Source organism: Anser anser (assembly GCF_964211835.1).
Source record: "Anser anser genome assembly, chromosome: 30".
Lineage (NCBI taxonomy): Eukaryota > Metazoa > Chordata > Aves > Anseriformes > Anatidae > Anser > Anser anser.
The window spans coordinates 709541-723610 of record NC_139751.1 but is presented as its reverse complement, the minus strand read 5'-3'; the positions used below and the strand labels follow the sequence as shown (position 1 = coordinate 723610).

General features: G+C 50.7%; 1 protein-coding gene across 3 annotated transcripts; it reads right to left on the bottom strand.

The window, feature by feature from the left end:
• Positions 1 to 3103: 3103 nt before the first annotated feature.
• LOC310888036 (dynactin subunit 2-like) lies at positions 3104 to 13338 on the bottom strand. Of its 3 annotated transcripts, XM_083814371.1 has the most exons (4): positions 11848 to 12473; positions 4414 to 8180; positions 4171 to 4331; positions 3104 to 4057 (listed from the first exon to the last, which is right to left on the bottom strand). In XM_083814371.1, exons 3-4 carry the CDS (start codon positions 4287 to 4289, stop codon positions 3877 to 3879), a joined length of 300 nt encoding a protein of 99 aa, XP_083670497.1. In that variant the 5' UTR covers positions 4290 to 4331; positions 4414 to 8180; positions 11848 to 12473; the 3' UTR covers positions 3104 to 3876. The 3 variants fall into 3 exon arrangements, 2 of the variants coding, with proteins under 2 accessions (XP_083670497.1, XP_083670496.1); XM_083814370.1 differs by having other exon boundaries at positions 4171 to 8180; positions 11848 to 12468; XR_014575814.1 differs by having other exon boundaries at positions 3917 to 8169; positions 11848 to 13338.
• Positions 13339 to 14070: the final 732 nt, after the last annotated feature.

The window sequence follows — 14070 nt, the reverse complement described above, 5'->3', positions numbered from 1 at the left end:
GATCGAATCTCCTCTATCCTCTCCTTCTGCCTGCGGAGCTGAGAAGTTTCCTGCACGCGTCTGGCTTTTTCATTTCTCATCTCTGTCAGACACACTTTCAGCTCCTCGTACCTGTTCTTCAGCCTTGAACGTTCCTGATCCAGTTTCTTTTGCAGCTGAAGTTTTTTCCCAGCCTCGGTTTCAAATTGCCCTCTCTGCTGCTGGTCGACCTGCTCCGTCTTTGCAGCAGTCTTTCCAGACTTTGCAGCAAGCTCTTTCAGCTTCCTGGTTTTTTCTGTCAGATTCTTGGTAAGGAGGCCCAGCATACCAAGCTCCTGCTTGAGCCTCCCCGCCTTCTCCCTCGCTTCCACCAGGGAGCTCTCGTTCTTCAGGAAGCAGGTCTCCTCTTGAAGGACCATCCATTGCCTGGCCAGGTCCTTCAGGGCATTCTGCAGCTGCGCTTTCTGCTGCTCCAGGAACGGGCTGTCTCCGCTGCCAGGTGGACAGGCCTCTTGCTGCTCTGGGACCTGAACCCCAATGTCTCTGACAGATTTCCTGCTGCTCTGCCCTTCACCCCGCAGGTGAGCGTCTTCTGAGCTCGAGCAGGTTGTCCGCTGCCCTTCTCCACCACCAGCACCAGATGCACCGGAGCTCTTCGAAGAGCCGGGCCTGGTGGCTCCTGTGCCCAGGAGACTCTGCAGGCGGTGCTGGGCCGCGGCCCTGTCCCCGTTGTGGGAGGCAGGCGCCCCCCCCTCAGCCTTCTCCGGGATGTACTGAGAGGGGAGTTTCCTCCGCAGCTGCAGCTTCTCCTGGAGGTCCAGGATTTGGGCGGCCTGCTTGCTATCTGCCCGCCAGCAGAGCTGCCTGTTGACGTCCTGCTGCTTGCCGCGGGCCTCGCTGCCGCCGCTCCGGCCACGGTTCACGGGCACCTTGAACAGCTGCCGCTGCAGGTCCCGCACCTGGCGGACGGCCTCGTCCCACTGCTGCTGGAGCAGCTGCTGAGCCTGGCACCACTTGGTGTTCCCCTCACACAGCAGCTGACGGATCTCCGCTGCCTGCTGCTTCTGGATCTGCTCCCACAGCCGCTGCAGCTCCCGCGCCCGCTCCTGCTCGCATTTGGAGCGTAGCTGCTTGGCCAGGAGCTGCCGCTGCTCCTCTGCCCTCTTCTTCATCTCACGGGCTTCATCAGCAAAGCGGCGCTGCAGCTCCTGGGAGCGGAGACGCTTGGCCTCCAGCTGGGCCCGCACTGCCTCCAGCTGGGCCCGCAGCGCCTCCAGCTGGGCCCGCAGCGCCTCCAGCTCCTGCCTGTGCTCCTCCTGCTGCACAGGCCTGCTCGGGGGTCGCGCTGGGCCCCGACGGGGCAAGGGGCGACCACGCGCCACAGGCCCCTGGCCCACGCCACCCCGGATCATGGCTTAAGGAATGCGAAATCGACGGTTTCACCAAACGCTGCCAGCAATAGCCACCAGCGATCGCACGGCCTGGGCCTCTGAGGGACAGCAGCCTCTGAGCCCTCAGCAGACACCGGCTCCCAGCACCGCGCAGCAGCAGAGGTCGCCTCTGCCACTGGCCCGGCCTCGGCGAGCGCGGCCTTATATAGTGTCCGGGTGATGACGTCATAAAGGAGGGATGACGTCATAAAGGAGGGATGACGCCATATGACCTTATATGGTATGTCCCCGCCCGGACACACCCCGACAGCCTCAGCTCAAGGGGCGCAGAGGAGGGAGGTGAAGGGTTGTTAACCCATGCAGGCACTATACAGCCGTTAGCATTTGCTAGCTGGCAAGTCCACAGCTTCTTGGATCCCCATGGATCGCATCCATGGGGACCTGATGACATCCATCTGGCCAATTTATGCCTAAAAAAATGCATTTCCAGCGCCCATCCTCTCACCTTACTCTGTTTAACAGGACGAAAGCAGCCGTCCAAAGCTGTATTATTTTCTCCCCTTTCTCAAAAGCATCCTCTCCTGTGTTGCCCCACACGACGATGTCTTCAACGTACTGCAGGTGTTGAGGAGAAATATTTCTTCACTGGTAGGACAAGGGCTAATGGTTTTAAACTAAAAAAAAGCGTAAGAAAAGTGTAGCTGGAGCTACGCAGGGGGTGCTTGGAGGGCTTGCATGCGCAGTAGAAGCTGCATTTCAAACAGCCCAGCTGGGCCCTGCTCGTGTCCCGCAGCCCGAAGGAGAGGCCAGCACGGACGCGCTTTGAACCAGGACATTTATTGGGGTAAATCCAGGTTGGGCGAGCAGTGACCCACCCCTGGGTGCTAATGGGGGGCTGGGAAGGGCCCCTCCACAGCCCCGTTCTGCGCAGGGGAGCACGGCCAGCTATACACAAACAGGGACTGCTACTTGCAGGCAGAGGGAGTGATTCCCAGGGGATCACAATGTCGGGGGGGGGGGGGGGGGGGAATGCAGATGCTCAGGGAGGTGCTCCAGGGTGCTCTCACTTTTGCAGCCGCTTGATACGGGCTTCTATGTCAGCAAAGTTGTCCTCTACAATGGCCAGGTTTTCCTTCATCGTCTTCTGGACCTGCAGGGCGGTCAGTGGGGAAGGGATTGAGCAGGGCGGACAGGATGGGGACCCCTCCCACCCCAGCACATGCTGCTGAGACTCACCTCTGCCAGCAGCACGGTGTTGTCCTTGAGAGCACCAGCTATCTCCTGCTGCGTGGTGTCCAGGTGCACAAGGACCTGCCCAAACTGTGTGGCTGGGAAGGAGGTGAAAACTCAGCACTGGAGGGCCCCCAGACCCCAGTATCTCCCTTGTCACGCCACGCCACTGTCCCCAGCATCCCCATTCCTTGCCCCTCACCTTGCTCGTGCAGGTCCCTGAGGGTCAGCAGTCGCTGCACTACATCGGGCAGGCTGCTGGCCACGGGGTCCCAGCGCTGCATCATCTCATAGACCTGGTGGATCTGGGGCAAGGGGCGGAAAGCAAGAAAGGAGGGCGTAAGCACAGTCTGCAGGGCGATTCCACATAAGCCCCCCATGCTGTGATTGCTTTGGGGGGCCCTCCCTGCTGCTCTTACCTTGCTCTGGGTGTCAGCATCTTGCACAACGGCCTTGTGCTTGGCGATTTCGTTCACCTTCGCCAGGATGCTCTGCGGAGGGGGGGAAGCAGATGTGACACCCCAAATCCAGCAGGGTCCACCCCAATTTCATAGCCTCTGCGGGTGCCCTCCCATGGCCCCATGCCATCCTCTGGTGGGGCCAGCGGGCCCAGTGCTGGCTGGGGGCTGCGGGACTCATCCCCACCCCCCTCCGTCTCCCCTCACCTGCAGCCGGGCCTCCACTTGGTCCAGCACAGCCACGTCCAGGGTGTTCACTTTGGCTTGGAGGATCTGCACGGTCTCCTGGGGAAGGAGAACAGGTTGTGTAGGGGGTGCCTGGGCATGAGGGAACGGCTTAAAGCTGCACCAGGGGAAGTTCAGGCTGGGTATTAGGACAGAAAATCTTCACTGAGAGGGTGGTCGAGCAGCAGAGCAGGCTCCCCAAGCAGGGGGTCATGGCCTCAAGCCTGCTGGTGTTCGAGAAGCATTTGGACAATGCTCTCAGATTTATGGTTTAATTCTTAGTGTGGAGCCAGGAGTTCAACCCAAGGGTCTTCATGGGTCCCTTCCAACTCAGGCTATTCTAGGATTCTAGGACTCACCACGAGGCTGGTCCCCTTCAGCCCGACCAACAGCGGGTTCTGTGGGGAGGAAAATCACATCAGTGGGGCAGGATGGAGGGCAGGGGAGTGGCAGGGCTGGAGCTCCTGGCTCCTTACCTGGCTGTCAGGCTCGTACTGCACCATCGCCTCCAGCTGTGCCAGCCGCTTCTCCAGCTCCGCAATCTGGAAACGAGGGAAACGAGGGCTGAGAGGGCAGGACAGCCCATTTTGGGGTCAAACGCTGTGACTCCCCCTCCGCACGCTCACCTTGGCAGCCTGGGAGAACTGGTCCTGCTCTGGCCTCCAGTACAGCTCAAAAGTGAGCGTGTCCCCGGTGGGGGCTGGCGCCTTGGCGGGGCTCTTCCCTGCCGCTGCCTTCTTGCACTTCGCCACCTCCAGCTGCTGCAACAGGCGCCTGGGCGAGGGGAAAAGGTGGGCACGCTGCCCTGGTACCGCCTCGCGGGGATGCTGCCATCCTCCCCCTGCTGTCCCCCGCTTCCCAAGCTGCGGCCACGAGCCCACACTCACTTGGCCAGCGCGCCTTCGGGGTCTGCGAAGTCGATGGCTGCGGCAGGGCCCAGCAGCTTCTCCAGGTGGCTGGAGACCAGCTGCTGCTTCAGGCCCTCCACCTGCCTGGCCAAGGCCATGGGCGTCAGCTCCTCCTCGGCCGCCGACTCCTTCACCGCGCTCTGTGCAGGGGGGGACAGGCAGCAGTGTCAGCCCCCGGGGACGATCTGCCCGCAGGTGCCAAACGGCAGGGGTGGTGCTCACCTGGATCTGCTCCACCTCCCGGACCAGCTCCTGCACCTCGTGCTGCAGCCGCTGGTACCGCTGCTGAGGAGTCTCTTTGGCACCAACGCCCTCACCGTGCTGCAGAGAGATGAAAGGGGAGGGGAGAGGGAAAGGAGAGGGGTGTCACGGAGGCTCGGGGCCTGCCCACGGCACCAGGGATCTGGCAGTGCTGGGACACCGGGACCCAACTCCCCTCGGCGGTACCCGTGCCTGTGCAAGGAAAGGAATCGACCAGAAAAACCAAGTAGCTGAGTCCCTCTGTTAGTAATAGAAGATGAAATAATACAATATTGCTTAATATGTTACATTTGCGATGTACTGTTCCGGGGCTGCGCTTGGAAGATACAAAATAACTGTGCAAGGGTAGCATGAGAGAATGCACCGATTCATGATGAGGAGTAAGGAGGATTAAAAGAATGCTCCATTTGCAAGACATCTAGATAACTGGGGCTTCTTGGACCCTGGGAACTGGATCAAACCAACCTTGCGGTTTGGACTGAGACCGAGGGCTCAGAGAGCGTGCGTGAGAAGGAAAGGTTAAAAAGTTCAACTCTGATGAAGACATCTTACCTCATCCCGACGACCACCCGGACGACCACCAGAGAGTAGTAGGCAAGCGCAGAAGGACTGATAAGATGATTAGCATACGAAGCGAGGCTAGGCGGAGCTAGGAAATGAATATGCATAGATGAGTTGTGAAACCTAATGCATATGTAATATCTTAGGAGATAAAAGAGAACTAAGAGAACAAATCAGACGAAGTTAGATTTGGGCAGGCATGCCCCTAACTTCCGGCGCCTAATAAAGCACCTTCATATAATCACTTTGTGGATTATGTGTCTTCATGAACGCTAACATTTTGGCGACCCAGATGGGACCTCGTGGGCACTGCTGAGGTGGCTCACGAACTGATCACGCTCCAGCCGGCACCGAGGAGTTTCTCGGGGAGCCATCGGCCGCGACCGACCCCCGCTGCTCACAACGTACCAATTGTGAGAAACACTCCGTAGCCAATAACTTAGGCTCAGGCGAGGATCTCAGTGAAGTAGTAATTTATTCGCGATTGCAATGGCGGGCGCCCCACAAGCAGGAGAGCGCACCTACTAGTTCCAAAACACAGTTTATATACTTTTTGATGACAGGGCCCTCCCGTTTCCCCACTGGAGTGGGTAATCCAGGTTCACAATCTATCTGATGCTTCACAGACAATGCCTGGCCTTCAGTTGCCGGCCTGTTTTGGAGATGGTAATGTTTTCTCCCCTTATCTGGCTTGACTTAACACAGTGATTTTCACCTGATTGCTCTAAGGAGGCTGGTTGTCTGCATTTTACGAGGTCACCTGCTGAGCTTTCTTATCGCTGTAAGCATATCTCAATACCACATTCCTTCCTTCTAAACAACGTAACACTGCAAAAACAACATTTCTATTCCCACAATTCCCCCCTTTTCTCTTTTTATAATTTGTTGATTTTTGCAAAATTTTTCTCTAAGGTGTAAGTTGGTAGATATCTTCCTCTTCTTCACTTTCTTTGCTTTCCATTTCCTCTAATATCATCATCTTATCTGAGTAGGGTGGTGGATCCATGGTCATTTGTTTCAAAAGTGCAGTTTCAATTAACCGCTGGACAAGTCCCCTTACACAGGGGATAATGCAACAACCAATGGCTGTCAAAACTCCTGCTACTACAATCAAGGATGTAAATATGGACACTACCATCCCTTTCCATTTACCAAACCAAGATTCCAACCATCCTGTGATGGAAGTGTCTGCTCCTGAGTTTTCTGCCAATTCATTGGCAAGGGTGGTAAGCCCTTGCAATGCTCTAGTTACTGTGCCATCCGGGGCAGTATTGTTAGGGATAAAAGTACAACAACGGTTGCCCAGCATTACGCACACACCACCTTTCTCCGCAAGAATCATATCTAATGCTATTCTGTTTTCCCAAGCCATTTTGCTGGTGGCATCTAGTTGTTCAGCGATTCCTCTTATCGCATCTCTTGTATAGTTTATGAATCTCTGCTGATTATAATAGATATAATTAATCCAATCCGCATTTTTATTAATTGTTACCCACCAGAACAGTGACTCAAACCCTGCAGCAATTTGATTCCTGGCTCTATGTTCATCAGGAACTCCTCTAGGCACCCCTATAGAATCTATGTATACTCTATCATCAAATGATATTCCTAAGCCTCTTTTACTTCTTCTGGGTATTTGTGATGTTCCTCTTTCAAATGCCAGGGTGAAGGGTATAGCTAATTGAACAAGTGCACAAGTGCCTCCCCAGTTAGATGGTAGGGTGGACCGTAAGATCTTCCCTCCACAGTACCACCAGAGATCTGCCCTGGGGATCTCGAGTCTTGAATAGTTTCCCATCAAGTCCTCGGTAGCATTCAAGGTCCTCGTGCACAAGGCAAATTCTCCCAGATGCCGGGTAGCACTCACACCCTGCCGTGAGAGGCAAGCTGTATGGTTACCTATAGCTGTGGAGAATACAGGGGGAGCCCTGATATTGCTATCATGCAAGGAAGGGAATAGCAAAGAGAGAGACTTACAGGCCTCATTTCCCCAGGCAGTCTTTTCTTGGTACAATGCAATCATACATCGCATTCCCTGGGAATCCTTGGTCCACCTCAATGGGCAGGGCACGATCTGGGCAATCGGTCATCCCGAGGCACAAGCATAGCAATTGCTATGGTTGAGACTCTGGACAGTATATTTGACCCATTCTATCCAGGCATTCACATCCCCATACCCTGTTTCATTCAAACGTTTGAACTGCCGCATTTCAAAGAGGGCCTCCTGTTTTCTCTCCTGTTTTCTCCTTGAGTTTCTCCCTTTCTCAGATGGCAATAGAGGATTGTTTCCATACAGCTATTCTCAGTCTGGCTGTTGGGCCTCTCCCAGTTATTTGTTCTCTCTGCTCAGTTGTCATTGGGCATTTAAATCTCCACAAGCTAACACCTCACAAGCATCAAACATGACAGATTGTGGTACATAACCCTCTGTCACATTCACCCATATTTCTACGGGGTATCCCATCTTACTATTATCTGATCATGCCTTTTCCAAGTTGCCAATTGACCAAGGCTTTCTCTGAGGCCTACAATCACTAAAAACAAAATTAATAATTGATTTTTCCCTGTCATTATTTTTAAACCTTAGGTTTCTAAATAATTACCAATACAAAGAATAAGATATACACTACTACTATAACAACCCCCCCTTGGGAACACTTCAATTCACTATAGGTCTGTCCTTTCTGTCAATCACAAGTCACACTCATTAGTTACCTCTGAAAATAAAAGGTTAGTTTACAATTGCAAGCTCTTATCCCGCTCAGAGTCCGCTATGAGATTTTTCTCTTCGATTTCAGCTTCCAACAAGTCTTCTGTAGGAACAGCTTCCCAGGTACTAGGGTCGACGGATGCCTTCACTCGAGTATAGTGAGTCCAACCTTTTTCTGCAGTTCCTATGGCTGTTTCAGTGGTTAGTAGTACTTGGAAGTGTCCTTCCCATTCAGGCCAGAGTTGATCCTTTCCAGGTCTGAATCAGGACCCAATTTCCCATGGGTCCTGAGAGATGACAAAGAAGAGGACAACCCCAGAATACAGTTCTTAAGAAAACTTTCTTGTTTCGAATTGTGGTATCTCATCCCTTCTGCCCAGATAGGGTAATCTGAACAGCATCTCATACGGTGAAATTCCTATATCATTTCTTGGTGCTGTTTGAACCTGTAGGAGTGCTAAAGGTAAGCATTTTACCCAAGGAAATTGGGTTTCTAACACTAACTTAGTTAATTGCTTCTTTAATGTCTGGTTCATTCGCTTTACCTTCCCAGAAGAGGAGGGGTGCCAGGGGGTGTGAAAATCCCACTCTCTAAGGCCTGCATTAACCCTTGCAGTACTGGTGAAGTGAAATTAGTTCCTTGATCTGAATCAATGTTTTCAGCTATCCCATATCTAGGGACTATTTGCTCCAGTGATACCTTAGCCACCATGTTTGCAGTGGCAGATACCGAGGGGAAAGCTTACACACATCCAGTCACGTGGTCAATTAGGACAAACAAGTACTTAAATCTCCCTGCTGTAGGTAACTCAGTAAAGTCTACCTGTCTACTTTGGAAAGGTCGAATCCCTGGCTCCCGTCCCCCTCTAGGTGAGTTACAAATGACCTTTTTATTTGCCTTTTGACATATGGTACATCCTCTGCATATTTGCTTCACTAAAGTGTATATTCCTACACAGACATACTTTCTTAGCACAACATCACACATTGCTTGCATCTCCCAATGACTCTTTTGATGTAAAACATCATATTTGCCTCATTGGTGCTTTATTCAGCATTTCTCTCCCATCAGGGAGTATCCATTTTCCCTCAGACTTCGTGGCTCCTGATTCCTTAAAGAAATCTCTCTTAAAACGTTTTAGTTCCTTCTTATTTTTCAACAATTCCCTGAATCCTCTCTGGATTTATTCTCCGTTTTCCCTCAGACATTAGATGCTTTAAATACCTGACTTCTCTTTCTACGTATAGTAATTTATTTTTCAATACTCCCAAGCCCTGCTTTCCCAGAAAGTTGAATAGCTTGTTAGCAGCTCCCTTCACAACTGTTTTCTCCTGTCCTGACAATAAACGATCATCCACATTTTGTAACAGTAATTCCTCCTTGGGAGGTTGGAATTGCTCCAAAATCTGTTCTAGAACTTTGCCCGAATAAATCGGTGGCCCTGTAAGCCCCTGAGGTAAAACTGTCCATATGTATTGTTGCTTCCGCCCCCACTTCAGAGTCTTTCCAGTCAGAGGTGAAGATATCTTTGCTCTCAGGGCCTGAGAGCACTCCATTAATAACACTGTTATTCCAGTCTAACAATTTACTATTTGAATGCCCAGTTTCATCACCAAATCCCTTCCCAACGAGTTAGTCCCTGCCTTGGGTGCATACAATAATTGCCCAGTGATCATTTTATCCCCTAGTCTCAGCTTGGTACCCCCCAAAGGTGGCACTGTTATCCCAGCCCCTTCTACCCCCATCACTTTTTAGGGTTTCATTAGTTAATTTAATCCCTGATACTTTACAGACCAGTAATGACCTAGCTGCCCCAGTGTATTGGGTTTGATGGCAAGGTTTGGGGGGGGCTGCAGTGGCAGCCCCCCACGTGGAGAATCCAGAAACCTCCCCGTAGCAGATAAGGGACAATTTCATCCGGCCCCAGAGGGGCCCACCGCTGCCCAGAGCCAAGCCATGAGCAACACAGTCCATGCCTCTGTGAGAGCACATCCACGAAAACGAACAAACGAACAAACAAAAACCTGCTGCTCAACAGCAGCTGGGAGAGCGAGGAGTGAGAAACCTCCCCGCAGACACCAAAGTCAGCACAGAAGGAGGGGGTGGAGGTGCTCCAGGCGCCGGAGCCGAAGCCCCCTGTGGCCTGTGGAGAGGCCCCTGGTGGAGCAGGCTGCCCCCCCCGTTCCCCCCCCCCCCCTCTTCTCAATACTTGGGAAACTGACCAAACACCACAGCAAATATACCAAAACTTCTAGACTGTTACTTAGATAATGCCTACATCCTCTTTCCCTGCTCATTCAACTTTCCCAACTCATTCAAAGAACAGCTCTGTCAAACATTACATACCACACCTTTAACACCTTCAATAACCCTTTTTAACACTTCTTCTTATCTTTCTTCAGCCTGTACTTTCACCAAAGTCTCAGTCATTGGCCAACTTAATTCCATACCTTTCTCCCTCATCCCATTTTCCTTCTCTCCTCCTTCTTCCACTCCGGATATTCCTACCTGAAGTGGCCAGCCTGCCCACACTTAAAACATCCCATCAAAGCCTGTCCCTGCTAAGATTCAGGCCGCAACACGGGTAGCTTTCCTTGCCTGCCATTCCTTCATCTCTCTTCCTCTCCTTTCCATCCTGGCCCTGACTGACTCCCCCTGAAGATTTTCTTCCTCTTTCTCCAACCCTCTGCCTGACTACCTGCTACACTGTCAATACCATTAGTTTCACTCTCTGCTTTTCCTTCTCATCTCCCCTCCTGACACATACCTTCAGGGCCTCCCGCAGGAGGGCCCCCCAGTGACTGTTCACTACATCCCCCCCACCTTCTGGAGCATTTTCTGTGCATCTTGCCAGGCTTCAATCACAAAATGAACTTTCAAGAGCCCTTGGGATACCGGGTCCTCAGGATTCATCCCCAAGTACTTTCTCATTCTGACCCCAAGTCTCTCATATGATTTCTGTGTTGCACACTATTATTCTTCCAGCCAGGATCAGCAAGTGGTTATTTCTGCCCTGCCAGTATTACCCCTGGTCCTGGAGGATGAGTCCTTTCCCATTTTTGTATAGCAGCTCTCCTCCTGATCGTTCCCATTCCCATTTCTTTCCCTGTAAACAACATATTTATATACATAATTTCCCCTCCCCAAGAGTATAAGTTAGGTCCTAGGAAACTCCTAACCTCTCTGCTGGTAAGGAGGGGGGGAAGTTCACTTAAGAGGATACACAGTTAGTGTTAGTGCTGTTAGTATCAGGGAAGGCAAAATTCTCAGTACCTCTTCTACCTTGTTTTAATTCTTGCCAGAGCCTAGAGTACGCTCTTCTCTAGGGACAGTGTTAATTGCAGTCCCTGTCTCCTTTCCTGGAGCGACTGCTGCTGCCACCGGTGCAATATTAGGATTATAGGGAGCATAACTTGGCTCCTCCTCCAAAAAAAAAGGAATCTTATTGGTTACACATAAATTTCAAGCCTGAATTTTCATCAGGCCCGTATTTTGGCCAAAATACTGCTGTTTCCTTAATTGGTTCTTTTGTCCAGACTAATACACAATATTTAACCATATTTATTTATTTATTTATTTATTACCATCTCCTCCAATTTTGAGATTATTTTTCCAATTTCTTACAATTCTTCAGGAAGAACTTTCGGTAGGCACTCCCCCAGGGATATCTCCCTGTCCCCTGGAACTCGTATTTCCCATTTTTCCTATTCAGGAAATTGGGGGTGTACTGCCAAGCACTTCCCCGTGCAAGGGCTACCGCACACCTATGAGTTTACCAGATTCCCTGGTGTACTTCCGAGCACTTCCCCGTGCAAGGATTACTGTACACCAAATTTCCCTGGTGTACTGCCAAGCACTTCCCCGTGCGAGGCTTACCGCACACCAAATTTCCCTGGTGTATTGCCAAGCACTTCCCTGTGCAAGGGCTTACCATACACCACATTTCCCGAGACTCTTCCTTTCTCTCCCTTATCTCACGCTTCGTCCGTCTCCGGCCGCGCCCCTCGCGGAGCTGCGGAACCGCGGATCAGGACTCCACACTCGCTCCGTACAAAAGTACGTCTCAATCACACGGCACACAGAGTCTCACCCGACCCCCGAGGCAATACTTAATATTTCTTACCTTGGTCTGTGCACAGAGTTACCGGATCAATTCTTAAAACCCGGAGTGCCTACCTTCTTCCTTTCCCCACTCCTTCACGGATCCTGCCTCTTTAATCAGTCTCGGGCCCTCTGGCAGCTCTCCGCAGAACCGCCACCGTCGATGCACAGGACCGCTGAAATCAGCGGGGCATGCCTTCCTGCTGCTGCGGCGGTGGGGCTCCCCGGTAGGTGACTGGATCCCAGACGAGCCCCCAAATTGTGAGAAACGCTCCGTAGTCAGTAACTTAGGCTCAGGCGAGGATCTCAGTGAAGTAGTAATTTATTCGCGATTGCAATGGCGGGCGCCCCACAAGCAGGAGAGCGCACCTACTAGCTCCAAAACACAGTTTATATACTTTTTGATGACAGGACCCTCCCCTGTTTCCCCACTGGAGTGGGTAATCCAGGTTCACAATCTATCTGATGCTTCACAGACAATGCCTGGCCTTCAGTTGCCGGCCTGTTTTGGAGATGGTAATGTTTTCTCCCCTTATCTGGCTTGACTTAACACAGTGATTTTCACCTGATTGCTCTAAGGAGGCTGGTTGTCTGCATTTTACGAGGTCACCTGCTGAGCTTTCTTATCGCTGTAAGCACATCTCAATACCACATTCCTTCCTTCTAAACAACGTAACACTGCAAAAACAACATTTCTATTCCCACAAAGATTAGGAAAAGATAGTAAAAACCTGCAATGAAAAGTTTTGCATGGAAATTGAAACAAGGGACAGTAATTAATATAAATAAATAAAAGGGAATGGGAAATCAAGGAAATGGGTAATATCCAAAACAAAGACATTTTAAAGAAAGCCTCCTTGGGTGTACATTGGCACACTGCAAGGATATTGTCGGAACGGGGAGTGGGGGGGGTGCGGAAAGCAAGAGGACTTCCACTAAGTATTGCAATCAATTGTGGCCACTGTATAAACTAAATGGCCACTTTATGGATCAAACTAAATGGCCACTTTATGGATCAATCGACTGTAACAGTGTCTTGCAATTAATGTTGTTCTTGAGGAGAGAAGGAAAATAGGATGAAATGTTGTATACTGATATGTTGTTTCAGCATCTTGGAGGGAAAAGGTATGGAATTAAGTTGGCCCCTGACTGAGCCTTTGGTGTTGGCATTAGAAAAGTACAGGCTAGAGGAAGATAAAGGAAGTGTTAAAAGGGTTGTTGAAGGTGTTAAAGGTTGTGTGGCATGTAGTATCTAACAGAGCTGTTTGAAGTTGAATGAGCAGGGGAAGAGGATGTAGGAACGTTAATAGTTCCGCCTCAACCCGAGGCTGAGATCTCAAAATCACGGGTGTGAGCCCTCTGGGGCAGAGGGACCATGATGGGTCCCAGAGAGTTGTCATGGAAACAGAAAAGCAGCTAACTCTTAAAACAACCTGAGTTCGTGTGTGAGCTCAGATTGCCAATGGGACCGCTCAGGGAACTTTCAACCATTGCATTCCCCTGACCGACACCCCCCCCCCCCCCCCCCGCCCCGAGACCCTTACCACCCTGGAAATTATGTAAATACCAAAATCTGGTTAAATTGGGAATTGAGAATCTGTTCCAAGAAGGTCCAAAAGAAAACCAAAAGAAAAAAAAAAAGAAAAAGAAGAATTTTTGAATTTCTGGACCAACTTTGAAATGCAATGGGGAAAAAAAAAAAAAAAAAAGACAGAAAATTTGGTCCTGGCTTCAGAAAACAAACAGAGGCAATTGGCTAGCCTCTTTCTAGGGCAATCAGCCCCTGATATCAGAAAGAATTTGTCTTAGGCTGCAGGATAAACTTACAACAGTCAGAAATGATGGGGACCTGGGGCATCTACCCTAGCAGGTCCACTAGTTGAAATAAAGCTAGGAAACGAAGAGAGAGGCTTGAATTTTTTTGTTGTTGTTGGTTACAGGAGCTTCTTTCTCTGTGTTAATTAGTCTGTAAATGTAATAGGAGCAACATATTCAGTGTTAAATAGTTTAAAAGCACGATTAGGAACTAAGACAACTACAATAATTGGAGCCACAGGGAAGGAGGAGGAACGGCCATTCTTACAACCCCTTGATTTGCGTTTTGGGGGTAAGGAACTAACCCATGAATTTTTGTATGTACCAGAATGCCCGATTCCACTCTTGGGACGGGATCTATTAGCTAAATTAGATGCAACAATAACCTTTGAGGATGGAGAATTAATAATGAAGGTACCTGAGTCCAAAG

Bases quoted from the DNA above. Each gene is read 5' to 3' on its own strand.
- LOC310888036 (XM_083814371.1), bottom strand. From the start codon at position 4,289: ATGGCCTTGGCCAGGCAGGTGGAGGGCCTGAAGCAGCAGCTGGTCTCC. The intron at 4,058-4,170 runs GTGAGTGTGGGC...CCCCTCGCCCAG, and splicing joins CCCGAAGGCGCGCTGGCCAA to GCGCCTGTTGCAGCAGCTGG.